Raw genomic sequence first — 20,332 nt, 5'->3', positions numbered from 1 at the left:
AAGATCCCCAGTCACTTTTCTTCATGGTCCATCTTCTTGGGTTCCCTAAGGTACCAGACCTTTTTTCATGAAGTGCTAGTTCCCAAGTCCTCTACCTTTTTCAGCATCATTGGGTGGTTGATGGGACAAATCTGCTTTCGTTCTTTATATTCATAGGCATGCTCCCTTGAGCTGTCTCAATCCCAGCTGGTCTCCTACTGCATATCCCGAGGATCCCAGGTTTTTGGGAATCCCCAGGTATCCTGGTTCAGCTTTCTCTTTGAGTTCCCCAGCAATTTTCTCTCTTAAGGGCTGGGCTAAGTTGAGTTTCCTTTTTTCTTTGTTTCATAAGGCCCAAAGCTTACCCGTTCATGGGTTTGGGCCCCTTCCTACTTATTTTAGTGAATTTGGGCCTTACCCTTTCCTTGAAAGTCCAAATGGTTCTTAAATTTCAAATTTTTTTTTTTTTTGGTATTGTTTTGGGCCTTGATACAATATTGTGATATTTTGGACCTTAACAGTGATCAAGCCAAATATCAAATGCGTAATCAAAATTTTAACTTGTGATTGGGCTTTGAAGTCATGCTATAGAAACATGTGGTTAATCCCAAGTAAAAGTGATGGTTGTAACTTTATATATGATGATTATAATCTAATCCAAGAGTACAATTCCAAAGAGGAAAAAAGTAGTATTATGTAAATATTTTCATAATCTAATCCAATATATGAATCATTAATAGATGAATAAATGATTTAAACACAAAATTGAATTTATTTTCTTATAAATCTAAAAAATACACTAATGAGATAAGGAAGATAAAGAGAAATATAAAATATTCTTGAACGCTTAAAACAATTACTTAAGTATCTAGGAACATCATATAACAAAGACATAACAATTTGTTGCTAATTTGTTAAATAAAATATTTATAAACAGTGTGAGCGGACAAAAATTGGCCCCTGAGGTATTCTCCGCAGATCACCACTATAATGTCTCACAAAACTAATTATAAGTAACAATAGGAAATAAACACTCCACAATAGGAAACTCAAATAGTTGATTTCTTTGACCACGTGTTTCAATTTCTACTCAGATGTTACAACAGGAAATTCTTTCGTTCCCCTAGTGTTACACACACTTTCTCTCTATCTTTCTTTCAGATTGTTTTTTTTTTTTTTTTCTTTGCTCTTATCTCTACAGCTGTCTTGTTACTAGCCAAATTCTCAGGGATATTTTCCTTTACATTATTGGTTTCCTCCCCACCTTTCTCTTGGAATTTTGTCTTTTGGGGGTTGTTTGTACTGTTCAGACTGTCTTATATGCATTTAATGCGGCAGAGATTAGGTAAGAACCCCATCATTAATGCGGAGGCAAAAATCTTCAACCTTTTTGCATGTTCTGGAAGTTTCCCATGGTTCCAGGCATCTCCTGGAATCCATACGTGGATCATCTGTTTACCATTCCTTTCGTAAGGCTAGTTCCTTACTATCTCCACTAGAATGACTTTCTTGTGTCGCTTTCTTCTTCTGTAGTACTTAGGATGGTCTAGCTTTCTTTCTTTCTTTCACAGCCTCTTGTCCCCTGGGCCTTCCTTCTATTATATAAGCTAGGCCCCATTCGTTTCCTGCGGCCCAGTTACTTCTTAGACTTAAGGCTTAGATGGGGACTCTTCCACTCCTCACAAACAGTGAAAGGAAACCGCATAAAGATCATCTTCTTCAACTACACAAATTGTTATTCATTATATTTTATTTATAACATGATTTTCCCCCAAATTAGATTGACAACAAACATCTTTCATTAAAAGCATTTAGTATTGTAAATAAAATGATAAAAAAAATAGTTGCATCAAGGAACACATATAATAAGTTAATAATAAGATAATAGGGGTACAAACCTCTAGTAGAAGATCTATAACGCACTTGATTCAGACTCTTCCCAAGTGGAAGTTGTTAGGTTGTATCTTTTATGCTATCAAAGATTAAACAGGATTTATAATTACTTTTTTAGAGATATTTTTATTATTATTTTTCATTATTTTCATTTTTCAATTATAAATATTTAAATTAAAATAGATAAATATATAAAGACAAAATTATATCTAAAATTAAAATCGCCTAAATGAATATGAATAGGCAATATTTTTTTGTTTTACTTTTTTATTAATTTATTATTTAGTTATAGCATTAGAGTTAAAGTAAATGAATATTTTAAGGTAGTAAATGAATATTTAAAAGTAAAATCGTACGTAATAAATTTGTAAAATTAATATATTTATAAATTTAATATTGTAAAATATTTAAAAATAAAAAATAAAAAGAATAATGATGTGACGGATAACCAGATGGGTAGACGGAGGTTAGCAAATTTAAATGCAGCGTAGAATTCCGCTTTTAAATCCGCACCACCCATTATTCCTGGTAGAGTGGTACACTTTAAGGCTAGTTCTCTTGTCCTTCTCCATTGATAGTGTCCTGGTCTCTTCCAAGTTCCAACCTGGGTCGAGAAATCCGAAGCCATGGATGTGAGGGCCTCCACTTCGCCGTTCAGCCCAAATATCGCTGACACCCTCGGTGATGTTAACATTTTCACCGCTGCTGGTGACCCCGTCTTCTTCAAGGACCTCTGGGATCAGAACCAGGTGTGTGTGTGTGTTCATAATCTCACTCCCTTTCTTCGTTCCATTTTTGGGTTTCATTTCTCAAGATTGGAGCTCTATTTTTTTGCTTTCAGGGAATAGCTGTTGTTGCACTTTTGAGGCACTTTGGATGCCCTTGCAGGTAATTACCTATTAGTCTCCACAGTCCACACCTGGTTCTTGGCAATGCTTTTTTTTAATCCAAAAAGTTACTTGTTAGCTATTTTGGTTGTTTTTTAAAGTTGGGAACTTGCTTCTGCTCTGAAAGAAGCGAAGCCAAAATTCGACGCAGCTGGTGTCAAATTGGTGGCAATTGGCGTTGGCACTCCTGACAAAGCTCGGATTCTTGCAGACCGGGTCTGTTTCTTTCTCTTCTCATGTTACCTGAATGTATTTTCGGGACTAGTTTGATACACTTGTGATAAATAGTGGGGGAGGGCGGAGGCGGGGTTCGAACCACATACGTTGGCACCACAAAGGGTGCCAGGACCAATGGGCTATGGCTTGAACCTCTAATTGACACTTTTTTTTAGCACTTATTTTTACTTTTAATTTAGAAAATTGAAAGCTTTGACGAGATAGCTATGTTTTTGCTCTGAAAATTTTTGGTTAGATGAATTGAAACCCAGATCAAGTACTCTGAGCAATAGCACATTCACTTGATAAAATTTGTCGAGATAGCCTTCATTTGATAAAATCATTTCCCATTTTTTAGTTGGATGGTGTCATCACTACTCTTCCCAATTGCACATTCACCATATTAAAGGGCTTGTATCGTTTAAATGTGCCTAGTATCTTGAGTGTTGGTGCAATGGAAGTGCTTAAAAAATGTTGCTAGCCTTGACAATCATAATTGGATAAAAGAAAAAAAAAATTTCTATGTTAGACAAGGGCTTAGATGAAGGTAAAAGTTAGTTGAAATAGTACATTGGGTTCATGAATAGTATCAAAAAGTACCGTGGGACCATGAATAGTAGAAAAAATAAGCTGAGTAGTAAAATAATTTTAATTTTTCATTGGTATCCAAACACACACTTAAAGTGCCTATGAATTGTGCTCAAAGATCAGGTTGGTTGTCTCGACTCTTTGATATTATTTCTAAGGTAGTGATTTTGTCCTGTTTTGGTATTCATTTAACTTTCTTGCAGTGAAAAAGAATGAAATTGTATATGGCCAGTCACTACCATGTCTTGTGGCTTGCTTATTTAATGAAAGAGCGACACTAAAAAATAAGCATGATTGATGACTATGACCATTGGTGTTGTTCATATGTTTGAAAGGTGTCTTTAAAACTTTAAAGAATTTTAGGCATAATGGGCTGAAAGTCATCTGGTTTCATCTCATCAAGCATGGCTATTATGGTGGACTCATATTTGTTTAAATAAGCATACCATGTGACATGACAGTGGCATACATCATTAATTGCTTTACTATTAAATGGAGGTTGTTTTGAGCTATTATTACCAACAAAGCTCAGTATTTACAGCTTCTTTGGATGGAAGGGAAGGAGAGGAATAGGGTTTAATGAACCTTGTTTGGTTTATCTGGTTTGTCTCATCAAGCATGGCTATTATGGTGGACTCATATTTGTTTAAATAAGCATACCATGTGACATGACTGTGGCATACATCATTAATTGCTTTACTATTAAATGGAGGTTGTTTTAAGCTATTATTACCAATAAAGTTCAATATTTACAGCTTCTTTGGATGGAAGAGAAGGAGAGGAATACGGTTTAATAAACCTTGTTTGGTTGGATGTTATTTAAGGGGGAAGGGGCCATAATTGTCAATTTATATAATTACTTCCTTCCCCGTCTTAAATTTTAAAACATCAAAATAAAGGGGAGGGATATCTATTCCCAACTTAATTTTAAAAGATCCAAACAATGGGAGGGCTAAGCATTCCCCTACTCTCTCTCCTCTCCTTCCCCCTCTTATCCTCTACTCTCCTCTCCCATACACTTCTAAATACACTATCAGACTGCTTAGTTATAAAGGACAGGTCCTAAAGTAAAGTTTTTTCTTTTGTTAATGGTCGCTAAACACTTGCATGTTTAATTTATCATAGTGAAATTTGTTACAGTTGTTCATTATTTTCATATAGTTGTATCTCGCGTCATAATTCTTGGAAAGACGTGTCAAGTCACATTTGGACACTCGATTTAAAAACATCATTTTGCTGCACTTCAGAAGTTAATCTAGCATAGTAGCATGTTTCATTTATCATATTGGGTAGTATGCCTGCCTCAATCCAACAAAAAATTGCTTTCCTCTTCCTGAAAAATGAAATGAGTTTGTCCTTAAAACAGATATTTGGTCAATCAATGTTGGATATATTGAAGTTTCAATGACATAGTTGAAATGCCAACATGGCTTTAGATTATAGAATAATGTTTCAGATTGGAGACATAATTGCCAATAGATTTTTAATACAATGGAAATGGCAATATTTCTGCTGATACTACTGGCGGATCTGAAGTCATCATTGCATTTTGTTTCTTTTAAGGTAAAACAGTTTTACAATTGGCCTTTACTTGATCTTTGAAGCTGATTCTTCTCCCTGATGTTCAGTTACCATTTCCAATGGATTGCCTCTATGCCGATCCTGAGCGCAAGGTAAAATGTTGTGTAGTAGTTCATATGATTTTCATTCGTGATATCTCCTCATTAGCAATTGTAAAGTCTGACTGAAGCGTAATTTATTTCAGGCTTATGACATTTTGGGCTTATACTATGGTTTTGGCCGTACATTTTTCACTCCGGCTATTGTAAGCATTTTTTCAAGGTTTTTGTAAAGTTGTCTTTTTGGGAGAGTAGGATTATACTCAGTTTCACATGGTGTATAGGATGATTTTTCTGCCTTAACTCTGATGCATCAGGCCAAGGTGTTCTCAAGATTTGGGGCTCTGCAGAAGGCAGTAAAGAACTACACCATTAAAGCCATCGCAGATGATAAAAGTAGTGTACTGCAACAGGTTCGGTTTCTGTTCAATAATGAAACATTGACCAACTATTACCTCCTTCAATTTATTTAATCAAGGCATTTGCATGTATTTATTTCTCTGTTTTGTTTTTATTAGGGAGGGATGTTTGTCTTTAAAGGGAAGCAGTTGCTGTATGCACGGAAAGATGAAGGAACAGGTGATCATGCCCCTTTAGATGATATTTTTGATGTCTGCTGCAAAGTTCCAGTTGCATAAGGCAGTGCAAGCTTTTGCTTCATATTTGATCTGGTGAAGCGTATTTTGAAATGCTGTTGATAAGTTTTTAGTGGGTGACACTTGCATAATCAAATAATTTCTGCCTAGTAGAATCATGGCAGCGAACATATAGTATCACCTCTATATAGGTCTGTATAGCTGGTCAAATGCATATACTCTGTTGTGATTATATGTATCTTATTTTTATCTAGGTTGCTGACCAACTGAACAAATAAAACTGTAATTTAAGGGAATAAACGAATTGCATTAAATAGTGACCTTGTACTATTTAGTGTTGGTTGTTGCATCTTCAAGAATATCTGCCCTCTTATAACCCTTAGGGCGTACAACTCACTTAGGGCCCGTTTGGTTATAGAGTTCAAAAATTATTGTTTAAAAAGATGTGAAAATTGTAGTTTAAAAAGTGTTATTGAAATACATGTTTTTAGTGTTTATAAAACAAAAAAATGTGTTTGGTATCATGGTTTAAATAACATGTTTCAGTGTTCAAAAATATAAAATATGTGTTTGATGGTAAAAAAAAGCTGAACAAAGTACAAAATAAATATTTTTTAAATCAGCAAAGTACAAAATAAATATAAAATATTTTTTAAATGCTGCTGGGTTGCTGTCTTTTTGGGTGAGAGAGTAGACAATTCTTTCAAAAAGCTGACCGGTGGGTCCATAATATTGTTCAACCTAATTACGAAAGTGCCACTCAACACTAGTTTTTGTTGTTAAAAATCAGTCCGAAGGTGATTTCAAAAACCATTGTTTTAAACATATGTTTTGAACAATATTTTTCAAACACCCCTGTTCCGGAATGGTCCACCAAACGTTTTTTTTTTTTTTTTTGAACAATAGTGTTCAGTGTTTAAACACCGAACACTATGTTTTGAAATCAGTGACCAAACACCCTCTTAGTATTTTGAGTACCCATAAATCCTTTCGAGAATGTAACATGTATTAAACAAGGTACACAACTTGCAGAGTTGATCTCTTTGACAAGCTTAATAATATGGGATGAAGTGCTTATGGATCATAGATACGCATTTGAAGCAATTGATAAATCCCTAGAAGATATCCAAGTCATCTGACAACCCAAGTAGATTGACGACCCTGGACATAGTCTCGCAAATATAAAACCCGCCTTCCACTAAAAGCTTGTGTATGTGGAAAGTCTAACACATGAGAGTCGTCATGTTGCTAATGAGTGGTCACATACCTATTGGTCGTCAAGTACCCTTCTTGACACCATGTGATACAATTTGCCCAAACAGTCGTCATGTACTCAGGGGGTCGTCAGGTACCCTCTCTGACATTATGCGATACAATTCTCCTTGACAGTTGTCACATACCTAAGGGTTGTTAGGTATCCTTGTTGACACCATGCAATACAATCTGCCTTGACTGTTGTCACATACCCAAGGATCGTTAGATACCCTCTCTAACAGTCGTGACAATTATGTACTTTACCTTTTGAGTTCTTAAAGTCAAAGTACAATCAAAATCTAAGCTAGCTTCTAATTGTAATAATATAATTATACACCAATTATTCATTTTAGTACAAAATGACTCATTTATAATATTCAGTTCAAAAGTCGAGATGATTATCTTATCATTTCTAATACTGACTATCTCTAGTGCATAAGGACAAGTTATATGCTAGTTCACCATCAACTACGGTAACATAACATTTGTAAAGCAATCTAAACAATAAAACTTCTATAATTAATATCTTAACTAGTCGCGGACCCATGCGTTGTGCTTGATGATATTTTTAGGGTGATTTCATTAAATTTGTTTTTTTACAATTTTGACTAATTTAATAAAGAGTAATGTATTTTATAATTATATTTTCATTTATGAAAAGAATAATCATAAATGTAATATATATTGCTATATATATATATAATTTTTGTTGTACCGAAATGAAAACAATACAATCTTTTTTAGGAATCCAAAAGGTAAGTTAGCAAAAATATTTATTGTAGGGGTTAGGGCCCAAAATAATGTATTGGGCCTTGGACCTTGTTTGAGGACACTAACAAGTTCGAGGAGGAGAATACGACTTAGATGATCCACATTACAAGTCTCATTAGTGGGGGACAAAGGGAAGAAGGTTCGAGGAGGAACTCCTCCTCGGACACGGCAAACGCAGACCAGGTGTATACTCTAGCAATTGAGATGCGCCCCCTGAACACGTGAGAGGGAAGAAAACTCAAAATATCTAAGGAAAAACTGTTACCACCACATTAAATGCATTGCAGTTACTTTTCTAGCCGCATTAATGTGAAGAAGACCCCTGAACAGTGCTGCCTTGGCTACTCACAAAGGGCTAAAAGGGGTGTCTGATGGTATGGGTACTCAAGTGGGGATCCAGATGATCGACAAGTGTAAGGTCCAGATGATCAGAAAAGAGCTATATAATGTGGAAGAGCTCCCATGAAGAGGGGGGGCAGAGAAAGAAAGAGAGAGAATACTGTAGCATGTTAAATAATCTTAATATTGTGATCTGTATACGTCAAATTTTGGTCTCCTCGGACCGAATGTCCTTTAGCAATAATGACTTTTATTTGTGTTTGATTGATTTTTAACTCCATGCTAGCCGTTGCCCAACTCATCTAGACCTAGTTCTTTGACTCATACTCTACGAAATTCATTGTATTGGGCTTATTAGACTAGGATTCCATACATTTGGGCTTGGGCTCCAAATCTTGCCCCATAAATCCTCTGGAGAATGCAACATGTACATCAAACATGGTACATAACTTGTAGAGTTGATCTCTTTGACAAGCTTAAAAATATGGGATGAAGCACCTATGGATCATAGATGCACAGTTGAAGCGGTTGATAAATCCCGAAAAAATATCCTATCAATCAGTGATACAATCCTAAAAAATACTCCATTTGGACGAAATGCTATAATTGGAGGAGATTTCAGACAAGTATTTTATGTTGTTTCAAATGGGAGAAGACAAGATATTTTATTGGGCTCCATCAATAGATCACATTTATGGAATTATTGTCAAGTTTTTCTCCTTACCAAAAACATGAGACTAAATGAAGAATTGACTACCACTGCATCAAGAAATAAAATCTTAGAATTTAAAAAATGGGTACTTAATATTGGATATGGGACTGTACCAGCCATTGCCAAAGATGGGGAAATTGAGGAGACATGGCCAATTTTACTTTGCTTTATCTCAAGTAACAAATCCTAAGAGTGTAAATATTTTAATAAAGAACAACAACAAAGAAAAACAACAATACACTAAAACAAAATATACAAAGAGGTATTCAATAATCTCTCAAAGGTAAAAACTACTTTTAACAATTTTTTCTTAAAATTATTAATATTATCGTTAATGAAATTGCAAAATCACTTACAAAACTCTTTACTTATATTGCAGATCAATTTCATAAAAAAATCATATGCTAACAATTCAATACATATAACTACAAATGTCATTATAACACAATTGATATGTTAGAAGATAATTTTTTATTGAAGTGTCATTATTTTCTATTTGATGTTTGTTACACCAATGCAATTTATTCTCAAATAAAATATATATTTTATAAGTTTATTATAAAACAGTACTTAAATAGTATATTTTAAAACTAGGGTTTCTATCCTAATGAACAAGTCATAGCATCAACATGACCTCATTTTCCTTGGCTGCAAAAATGTATTCTCTTACATCAAGTCTCATATTTTGCCTGGGCAAATTCCCATTGAGAAAACTTCTTAAAAATTGTTCATAATATTTTACCTTCAAAGTAAGTTGAGTACTATAAACATTTTTACAACTTTGCCATAACTTTGCTTCGTGGTGAGTTGTAAGTGGTGGAAATAAGATAGTGGGTCCATGATTTTACCACTCACGAATTACCACCTAGCAAAGTTGTAGTAAAATTGTGAAAAAGTTTGTGGCATTAGACTTAATCTTTACCGTCCCCTCCCTTGTTGATTCCTTTGAAAACCAAAGTCAACTCTACTACTATGGTTTATCTTTATTCCTTTACTCCATAATCTTTCATAGAGGATGTTCGTGCAAGATAATTTTCGGGTTATTTTTGAAATTCAAGCAACGAAAATTGCCCAAAATTTTTATGCATGTGTGGAGAAGAGTTTCTTCAAATTTGAGGACTAATTTTAACATCTTTAAGAATTGGCTTAAAAGTTTGTTTGGTTGCTCAAAAATCAGAAGAAAATGAAGGAACCGTTAGAAATTTATATTATATTGATTTTTGCTTGGGAACAGAGTCTATTAGGTTATTTTGTTAAGACCTTCATTTATGTTCATTATTATTATTATTATTTTTGCATTTTCTTATATTTTGATATTTGCTTTTAATTTGCCTATTCCCTCGTACTAGGACTACAACTTAATTTCGGGTTTCTCTGTAACTAGGAAAGTAGGTTCTTCCTCCTCTCCTAGGCAGTAGAATTGTTTGTCCCTTCTTGTAAGGCTTTTCTTCCCTCAGTAACAATGTTACGTGTAGGGCTAGTGGTTCTTCTTTTTCTGGGGTTTGGGAAACAGTATCCTTCCACGGTTTTTCTTCTGGCTGCTGTTCTTCTCCATTACTTTTTTCCCTCTGTCTTTCTCTATTCTCTCGTGTTCTTCTTCCCCGAGTCTGTTTTTTTTTTTTTCTTTTTTTTCTTTTAGTACCATGGACGATCTTACAAAACATTGGAATTGCCTTTCCCTTTCGGAAAGGGAAGGCGATGACCTTTGCATTAAAAAAGACCGTCGATCACAGGAACATATTATAGCGGCTTTCTTTCTCACACGGCGAGCGTTAAATACGGAAGCCATAGCTAGGACTTTCAAGCCACTCTGGCGAGCGAAGAGGGGCTTTAAAATTCAAAGAGAAGGGGACCATAAACTCCTCTTCATCTTTGATAATCAGGAAGATGTTGATAGAATTTTGGCTAATGAACCATGGAGTTTTGACAAATCTCTAGTGGTTCTGCAGAGATATGACAAAAACTCCCCTATTGAAGAGCTCAGTTTCGATAAAACAGTTTTTTGGGTGCAAGTTCATAATATTCCCATCCGGTACAAAAGCAAATTAGTGGCTGAGGACATTTGTGAGTCAATCGGTATGGTCCACCGTTCAGAGGAGAATTCGGAGGGTGGGGGGGGGGGGGCAGCTTCATGAGGGTTAGAGTTACCCTTGACGTTTACCAACCACTGTGCAGAGGTCGGGTTATAAAACTTGAGGAGGGTGGTAAGACATGGGTGAACTTCAAATATGAGCGTCTGCCAAACATTTGCTACTGGTGTGGATGTTTCGACCATAGCGACAAGGATTGTGACTTATGGATCCAAAGCAAGGGGTCCCTGCAACTTGAGTCTCAACAATTTGGTTCGTGGCTTTGGGCTGTACCTAGTGCTGCATCGCATAACAGAGTAACTCGAGTGTCAGGATTCTATGAGGGGCGAGAGGAAAATCTCTCGACGCGGCGGCGGAGGGCGGAGCGCCAGAAACCAATACCAGTTGCCACACCGAATGCTGAGGATCAACCAGATAAGGAAATTCCAAATTTGGAAGCTGAAGATACGGGATTCAATGATAATAATGCAGCAGAGTCCACGGTTTTAAATAAGGAAATGGAGCACAGTATCAGGGATAGAGAGATTAATGGAGATTTTTTCTCCCAACAAATCAGGGAAATTGATAAGGAGATTGGCTAAAATGAAACTTCCCCCTTATCAGATATAAACTCTTTTGACGGGAACATTTTCACCCCTGTTGCAGCACATGACAGCCCACGTGAACTTTTAAAAGAGCCACGTGACTCACTTAAGGTTCATTCTTCACCTCTAAAAAATATTTCTAATATGGCTAACTTAACTGTTGCTGTAGAGAAACTTCCATATCCGACATGGAAGCGCCTGGCACGTCTCTCAGTTAGCTCCCAGGCCACACCAGATGATTGCATTGGCTGCAAGCGCCCAGTTGACATGATCGTTGATCACTATGAGTTACCAAGTAAAAAGCTGGTGGTTTCAAATAGTGATAAAGAGAATTACCCTGTATTGGCGGTGACTGGTTTCCAGTCCCGCCAGTCGCAATGAGTTGCATAATTTGGAACTGCCGGGGGCTTGGGAACCACCGTGCAGTGCAAGAGCTTGTGGATTTAGTGCAGGCAAAAGCTCCCTTACATGGGCAGACGAAGCTAGGCTAAATTACGTAAAAGATCACATTCGGTTTGATCAGAAGTTTTTTGTAGAAAGAATAAATAAGGGCGGAGGTTTAGTGCTGTTTTGGAGAGACGGAATTGAAGTAGAGGTTGAGACATCTTCGCTGAATCACATCGATGCCATAATCAACAAAAATTCAGACAAGCCTTGGAGATTTACGGGCTTCTACGGTGAACCCGAAACGCAAAGGAGGTTTGAATCCTGGGACCTTCTCCATCATCTTCATCGTCAAAGTTCTCTTCCTTGGCTGTGTGCCGGGGATTTCAACGAGATAACTAAGCAAACGGAAAAGGCGGGTGGTAGGCTAAGACCATCCAATCAGATGCAGCAATTCAGAGAAACGCTTGACGAATGCGGATTCATGGACCTTGGCTTCACCGGTTTTCCTTTTACATGGAGTAAACACTGGCAGAATGGTTTTTCTTTGTGGGAGAGACTTGACAGAGCCGTTGCATCCCAAGAATGGTTCACGTATTTTCCTGGCACTAAGGTACACCACATTGACAATACAAAATCTGATCACAAATTTCTGTGGATTGTAATAGCTGATCTGGATTTCCAGCGGGGGAAAAAATTGTTTAAATTTGAGGAGATGTGGCTTGCGGACAAAGGCTGTGGGGAGGTAGTTGAGGGTGTGTGGCTATCTAACTTTGGTGGGGCCGAGAATACACGGGTGTTGAAGAAGATTGATTCATGTGGTAAAGAACTTACAAACTGGAGTCAAAAGCACTTTGGTTCAGTCCGTAAAGAATTGGCCCAAAAAAGAAAGGAAAAAGCTCGATATGAGAGACTGGCTCTACAAGGCGGCAATGCAACCCGTTTGCTTGCCATTCAAAAAGAAATAAATTCCCTAATGGACAAGGAAGAGCGCATGTGGCGACAAAGGTCCAAGACTTTATATTTGAAAGATGGAGATAGGAATACCCGATTTTTTCACTGCTGGGCGACCATTCGAAAGAGGCGTAACACTATTGCAGGGATCAGGGACCGGTCAGAACAATGGTGTAATCAGGCGGATCAAATTGCATCTGTTTTTGGAGAATACTATCAGGAGTTATTCACCTCAGCCAATCCGGAAAGCATGCCTATTGCTCTTAGCTCCATTCCTCAGTTGGTGACAGAGGACATGAACTCCACCTTGACTGAAAATTTCCAAGCTTGGGAGGTTGAAAATGCTCTAAAACAAATTGCGCCCCTAAAGGCCCCAGGACCTGACGGTATGCCCCCTTTGTTCTTCCAAAATTATTGGGATTTGGTTAAGGGTGATATCACTGACACTATCCTAAATTTCTTAAACTCGGGCTCTCTACCTTCACCCCTTAACCACACTTTTGTCACCTTGATTCCTAAAGTTAAAAATCCAGAAAGAGTAACTGAATTCCGACCAATAAGTCTCTGTAATGTGCTTTATAAGATTTTTTCAAAAGTCTTAGCTAATAGATTAAAAAGAGTTCTACCTCTTATTATTTCTGAGCATCAGAGTGCCTTCCTGAAGGGTAGACTGATTACAGACAACATCTTGGTTGCTTTTGAGACTTTACATTACATGAAAAACCATAACTCTGGAAATACAGGTTACATGGCTCTTAAAGTTAGACATGAGTAAAGCGTATGACCGGGTGGAATGGTCTTTTTTGAAAGATGTCATGTTGAAGATGGGTTTCAATGACAGATGGGTAGCCCTTATTATGGAATGCATTAAGTCCGTGACTTATTCTTTGCTTGTGAATGGTGAACCACATGGACATATTACTCCCACTAGAGGTATTCGTCAAGGAGACCCCCTTTCCCCATATCTTTTTCTATTGTGCACAGAGGGTCTTCACAGGCTCATTCAGGCGGCAGCCAATAATGGGGACATGAAGGGTGTCTCAATTTGTTGAAACGGTCCTAAGTTAACTCACTTACTCTTTGCAGATGATAGCCTTCTTTTTTGCAGGGCTACCAAACTTGAGTGTCAAAAGGTACTTGAAATACTCTCTATTTATGAGAGAGTCTCTGGCCAAAAATTAAATAAGGAGAAAATAGCTTTGTTTTTCAGCAAGTCCACCCCTTTGGAGATACAATCTGAGATTATGGAAGAACTTGGTGTTTCGGAGTTGAAAAACTACGAGGCGTACTTGGGCCTATCGGCCTTGGTGGGAAGAAACAAGAGAGCCAGCTTTGACCAATTAAAACAAAAAGTGTGGAAGCGACTACAAGGATGGGAAGGAAAGTTATTATCACAAGCAGGAAGAGAAGTACTAATCAAGTCAGTTATTCAAGCAATCCCGACGTATGCAATGAGTTGTTTCAAATTACCGATCACCCTATGCCATGAGATTGAAACTCTTGTTCGAAAGTTTTGGTGGGGTCAACGAGGAGACCGGAGGAAAATACATTGGGTGAGATGGGAAGAGTTGTGCAATCATAAAGATCAAGGAGGATTGGGGTTTAAAGACCTCACCATGTATAATGAAGCAATGTTGGCGAAACTTTCATGGCGGCTACTCCATGATGATAAGTCCTTGTTCTTTAGGGTGTTTAAGGCAAGGTTTTTTTCCAAACGGCTCTATATTGGATGCTAAGGAATCAACCTCCGCCTCATATGCATGGAGAAGCATTCTTATTGGAAGAAATGTGCTGTTAAAAGGTGGTTTATGGAGAGTGGGAGATGGAAAACAAATCAAAATTTGGGGCGATAATTGGCTGCCAACAAAAAATCAGCCAAAGGTTATTTCCCCCAACGATTTTTGGGCAACAAAATTCTGCAGTGGAGGTTTTAATAAATCAATCAACTCGTAGGTGGAGGAGTGAAATTATTGATCACTGTTTTAACTTGGCTGAGGCAGAGGCGATCAAAAGCATCCCGTTAAGTTCAACTTCCCAACCGGACAAACTAATATGGCCTTTCACTCCCACGGGCCAATATTCAGTTAAGTCTGGATATAGATATCTCTTCGAGAGCAACAATCCACAACCACTCTCAATTCTCTCCTCATCTCAGTCCTCGGGCTGGTGGAAAAAGCTATGGAAAATGGAGGTTCCCAACAAAGTGAAGCACTTTGTGTGGCGCACTTGCAGAGAAGCTCTTCCAACCAAAGCCAACTTGAGCAGACGGAGAATCATACCTGATGGAGTATGCGACAGGTGCAAGAGGCACAACGAAGACAGCTCACATGCTTTATTTTTTTGTTCTGATGTGCAGGTAGTTTGGGCTTCAGAATCGGATTGGCAGTGGCTCTTGGATATGCGGGGACAGACAGCTAAAGAGATCTTTGTTCGTGCCTTGGAGGAAGACAAGGATGCCATGCTATTGGCATTCACGAGTTAGGTGATATGGAATGGAAGAAACCAGCTACGGGTCGGTCAGGTAGCATGTCCACTAAACCAGATTTTGAAAAACTCTAAGGAACGCAGAACTGAGTTTCAACTCCTTCATCCAAACCTTCCAAAGCAGCAACACAGAAAGCATACGAAATGGAAACCTCCAGCGGAAGACAACCTCAAGGTGAACTACGACGGCGCAATCTTTCAAGAGCAGGGCAGAGCAGGTATCGGTGTAGTAATTCGCAACTCAGCAGGTGAAGTTATGGTGTCCCTGTCATAGCAAATACCATTGCCAACAACGGTAGCCCAAGTTGAAGCAATGGCAGCGCGAAGGGCAGTAGAATTTGCGCAGGAATTAGGCATCACTCGAGCCATTATAGAGGGTGATTCAGAAACCATCTGTAAAGACCTTTTAAATCCAAGTCCCTCCCTATCCCTTCATGGACTCTTGATTCGGGATGCACAGGATTTAGCTCTCTCTTTTACAAGCATTACCTTCGCTCATGTTAGTCGTCAAGGAAACATTGTAGCTCATAGTTTGGCTAGGATGGCAATTTTGAGCCAAAGTTTAAATGTCTAGATGGAAGATGTACCACCAGATATTCTCCAATATGTACAGGCTGATTTACCAGCCTTGTCTGCTTAATAAAAATTTGAAGTCTTGTTTCTAAAAAAAAAAAAAAATTGCCTATTCTCTCAGGAGTTGGATAAAATTGTTAACGGATATATACAAAACGGTGTCGTTTCATATAATAACACAGTCGCGTCTTATGTGATGGCAAACTAAAATTCTGTTTTAATAGTCAGCTGAGTTACGATCTGTGATGATTATATATATATATATATATATATAGATAAAAACTGTTACACACACCCGCTTACAACACACAGCTTTGAACTCTTCAATGGCTTCCTCTACTTTAAATCCTCTCAATCTCATTCCAATTCTTTCTAGACACTTCAAATTACATTCCGTGGAGGTATCAGATTACTTCCTATAATTTGCTCGGCTGCCCAGACAAATTCTTCAGAGATGAAACTGGAAAAAGTAGTTACTGAGAGTCCAGAATACCCTCAATGGATTGCTTGGGACAAAAAAAAACTCCGCACTTTGATCGATCAAACCAATGTGTTGAATCTGGAGATGGAATTGTGATGAAAAGCAATGATTCAATTTGAAGTTTTCCTTCAACGGTTCAGGTTTGCCTATCACTCAGAAATGCCTCAATTGTGTCTCATACATTTGTTGAACTTTGCTTTGCTTTGTTTTGTTTTAGGAGTTGGAATGGAGGTTACGGAGAATACAGAGTCTCTTACATTGGTAAATAGTAGTCATTCTGTAGGGAGATTAGGAAAATTGGCAATGGAAAATGTTGGTTGTTCGTTTCGTACCGCTCCATCTAAGCCTAAGAGGTGTATGGTTTCTACTGTTCGCGATTTTCCACTAGGATGTGGACCTCTTGCTCATCGAATCCAATCTTTTGAGGTTTTAGAAACTTTGGTTCCCGCAAAGGTGCTCGAGCAAAAAAATGTGGTTCAATCTGAACCTGTTGAAATATGCTCACTAGTGTTGGAAGCTGTGAATAAGGTAGTTCTGAGTGAACCTGTGTCGAAGATACATGTGGTAGGTGCTTCTGCTTCAAAGGGGGAGATCGTTTCACCAAGTAGTTTAAAATCATGTTCACCATCTGATGTTTCCACTGGCAGTGGTTTGAAGAAGACTATGGCTAAAACTTTTGGCCATGAAGAAAAATTTCAGCCATCAGAGACTTCCCGCCCTTGTGCGGAAGAAATGCTCCACGTCTTAGTAAGGAAGAAAGTCTGGAAGTGTTTGCTTCTATGAAGAACAAGAGTTTGTGTCAAGGTAAGTCTGATGTGTATGACAGGCCTGTGGAAGAGACTAGAAAAGCTGATTTAAGGCGAATGGTAGAGGATGTTCAAGATGGGGATGGACAGAATAGCGAATTATGGGGGAATGTTGCTTCTCTGAAGAAGAAGAGTTTGTGTCAAGATAAGTCTGATATTTATGACAGGCCTGTGGATAGATGGGGGACTAGTTTGTGTCAAGATAAGTCTGATGACAGGCCTGTGGAAGAGGCTAATGGTAGAGGATGTTCAAGATGGGGATGAACAGAATAGCAAATTATGGGGGAATGTTTCTATGATAACTGGAGACAAAATCAAGGCTAAATCTGTTAGACGTGCTACTAAAGAAATAGGGAAGCAAGATGAATTTGGAATGGCTTCTAAGGTGAAGGTGGAACAGGATGATACAAGAGAAAAGTGCACTAGGCCTTCTTCTCAAACCGAAAGTAATCAACATCAGTCTGACCACAACTCCAAGACAATTGTTAAAATAGAATCTAGGGACATTGGAGGATTGGAGGAAAAAAAGGGGAAGGAGATTGTGGTTTATGAAAAGGACTCAAGTCTAAAGAGAAAGCTGTCTGATATATATGGTTATCAAATCCAATTGCAGGAGGATTTTGGCTGTTTGGAACCTGCGATGGAGAGTGCCATGGTGCAAGGTCTGATGGCGATGCCACGTCATTGTTGGAAGCAAGGTAAAGGGGTCTACAAACCATATACAGCTGGTGTCACAAGTCAAAGCATGGGAAACAAGCATAATTCTCTGCATCTTGGAAAATATAAGTTAGCTATCACAACAAAGGATAAAGCCGAAGGTTCTGGAGTGAAGTTAAAAACACATAAGCCATCTATTATAGAAAACACTGCTAATCATGGTATAAGTAAAATGGTTAGTAGAGATAAGAGGGATTCTCTTGAGGATGATGATGAATGTAAAGACTTTTATGTGGCTCCAAGACCATGTAGTTTTGGTGTAAACTTTCCACACTTTGAACAGAGTGTTAGTGTTAAACATCATGACAGTGATGCAATTACCCGAAGCAAAGTGAGGGAGACACTTCGTCTGTTCCAAGCCATATGTAGGAAGCTCTTACAGGAGGATGAAGCAAATGGGAAGGAACGAGGATGTGGCAATAGGAGGTTTGATTTACAAGCGTCAAAGATTCTTAGGGAGAACGGCAAATATGTTAACACTGGAAAACAAATCTTGGGATCTGTCCCAGGAGTTGAAATTGGTGATGAGTTCCATTACGGGATTGAGCTTAATATTATTGGCCTTCATCGCCAGATTCAAGGTGGTATTGATTATGTGAAGCATGATGGGTTCATCCTTGCAACTAGCATTGTAGCATCTGGGGGCTACGCTGATGATTTGGACAATTCAGATTCCTTGATTTATACAGGTCAGGGAGGAAATGTGATGAGGTCATTTAAAGAACCTGAGGATCAGAAGCTTGCACGGGGAAACCTTGCTTTAAAGAGTAGCATGCAGAAAAGAATCCTGTTAGGGTGATTCGTGGCTATGATTCAGAAGATGGAAAAACGTATGTTTATGATGGGCTATATTTGGTGGAGAAATGTTCGCAGGATTTGGGGTCGCATGGTAAGCTAGTTTTCAAGTTTCAGTTGGACAGAATTCCTGGTCAACCAGAGCTTGCTTGGAAAGAAGTCAAGAAGTCTAAAAAGTTCAAAATAAAGGAGGGTCTCTGCGTAGATGATATCTCTCAAAGGAAAGAGTTAATTCCCATTTGTGCTGTGAACACCATAGATTATGAGAAACCTCCACTGTTTAAATACATAACTAGAATGATATATCCCAATTGGTGCCGCCCTCTCCCTCCTAAGGGTTGTGACTGTACCAATGGATGCTCAGATTCTGAGAAGTGTTTGTGTGCAGTCAAGAATGGTGGAAAAATCCCATATAATCGTAATGGGGCTATAGTTGAAGCAAAGCCCCTAGTCTATGAGTGTGGTCCTTCTTGCAAGTGCTCTTCTTCTTGCCACAATAGAGTTTGTCAACATGGTATCAAATTTCAGCTTGAAATTTTTAAAACAAAATCTAGGGGATGGGGAGTGAGATCCCTTAATTCCATCCCTTCAGGAAGTTTTGTATGCGAGTATATAGGAGAACTCCTTGAAGAGGAGGCTGATCAAAGAACTGGTAACGATGAGTATCTATTTGACATCGGGAATAACTACAATGACAGCTCTCTTTGGGATGGACTCTCGTCCCTTATGCCTAATTCGCACGCAAGTTCCTGTGAAGTTGTGGTGGGGGATAGTGGCTTCACTATTGATGCAGCGCAGTATGCCAATGTGGGGAGATTTGTCAACCACAGCTGTTCTCCCAATTTGTATGCTCAAAATCTCCTTTATGATCATGAGGACAAAAGAGTTCCTCACATAATGTTCTTTTCTGCTGAGAACATTCCTCCCTTGCAAGAGCTGACATACTATTACAACTACATAATAGATCAGATTCGTGATTTGAATGGTAATATAAAGAAGAAAAGTTGCTTCTGTGGTTCCATAGAGTGCACTGGTAGGATGTATTGATGCAGCGTAACTAGAGAAGGTTGGATTTATGAAGACCGTAAGTCATCAACAAGCTCCCGCCTCGACAAGGCTGTAAGTTACTTCTCTACCTCAAGGCTAAGGGTTGTGCCGCTGCTGATAAGGAAAATGTGACCAAGTTCACTGCTGAGGATATCATCCAGAATGTTGATTAAATCAGTGAAAACTGATAACCTTTGTCCTAGATTTCCTCTTTCTCGTTTGTATTTTTTGCTTTCGGATCCTATGTTTATTGGCTTTTTGAGTATATATCTGACAGTTTGTAGACCCCTTAAACAATTGATTAAACCTAGGTAATTAGCCAAGTTGTTACTTAGTCCAATTAAACAAGTCTAGGTTATCACAATAAAGATCAAATCATGCAAAGTAGCGGAAAGTAAATAACACAAGATATGATCACCCAGGAAACCAAACCGGTAAAAACCTGGGGAGGATTTGACCTAACTATCCTCAAGGTAAACTTGAATCCACTATCTTGAAAGAATTGAAGTTCATACAATAAGACTTACAAGCCCCCACGCTCGACTTCTTATTGCTACCAACCA

The 20,332-nt window shown here is 38.2% G+C and overlaps 2 protein-coding genes across 3 annotated transcripts; both read left to right on the top strand.

Moving 5' to 3' along the window:
* Positions 1-2,370: 2,370 nt before the first annotated feature.
* LOC115993942 (thioredoxin-like protein AAED1, chloroplastic) lies at positions 2,371-6,137 on the top strand. Of its 2 annotated transcripts, none has more exons than XM_031117945.1 (7): positions 2,371-2,621; positions 2,714-2,760; positions 2,861-2,975; positions 5,168-5,236; positions 5,329-5,388; positions 5,500-5,595; positions 5,701-6,137. In XM_031117945.1, the coding sequence occupies exons 1-7, from the start codon at positions 2,499-2,501 to the stop codon at positions 5,818-5,820; spliced, it is 630 nt and encodes a 209-aa protein (XP_030973805.1). In that variant the 5' UTR covers positions 2,371-2,498; the 3' UTR covers positions 5,821-6,137. The 2 variants fall into 2 exon arrangements, with proteins under 2 accessions (XP_030973805.1, XP_030973806.1); XM_031117946.1 differs by having other exon boundaries at positions 2,373-2,621; positions 5,192-5,236.
* A 7,973-nt stretch (positions 6,138-14,110) lies between these two features.
* Positions 14,111-19,769, top strand: LOC115950261 (histone-lysine N-methyltransferase, H3 lysine-9 specific SUVH6-like). Its single transcript, XM_031067487.1, is given in 8 exon segments — positions 14,111-14,568; positions 14,820-15,153; positions 15,223-15,333; positions 15,427-15,568; positions 16,622-17,086; positions 17,089-17,321; positions 17,671-18,700; positions 18,703-19,769. Coding segments are annotated over 8 exon segments (3,840 nt in total).
* The last annotated feature ends 563 nt before the right edge of the window (positions 19,770-20,332 follow it).

This window comes from Quercus lobata, chromosome 6, assembly GCF_001633185.2.
Source record: "Quercus lobata isolate SW786 chromosome 6, ValleyOak3.0 Primary Assembly, whole genome shotgun sequence".
Taxonomy (NCBI): Eukaryota; Viridiplantae; Streptophyta; class Magnoliopsida; order Fagales; family Fagaceae; genus Quercus; species Quercus lobata.
Note: the sequence above shows the minus strand (reverse complement) of the source record. Positions and strands in the feature narration are given on the sequence as shown.

What these genes read in the sequence shown, in the direction of transcription:
- LOC115993942 (XM_031117945.1), top strand. Translation starts at nt 2,499, where the DNA reads ATGGATGTGAGGGCCTCCACTTCGCCGTTCAGCCCAAATATCGCTGAC. An exon ending in CACTTTGGATGCCCTTGCAG is followed by an intron (nt 2,761 to 2,860) that starts GTAATTACCTAT and finishes TGTTTTTTAAAG; the next exon opens with TTGGGAACTTGCTTCTGCTC. An exon ending in ATGCCGATCCTGAGCGCAAG is followed by an intron (nt 5,237 to 5,328) that starts GTAAAATGTTGT and finishes AATTTATTTCAG; the next exon opens with GCTTATGACATTTTGGGCTT.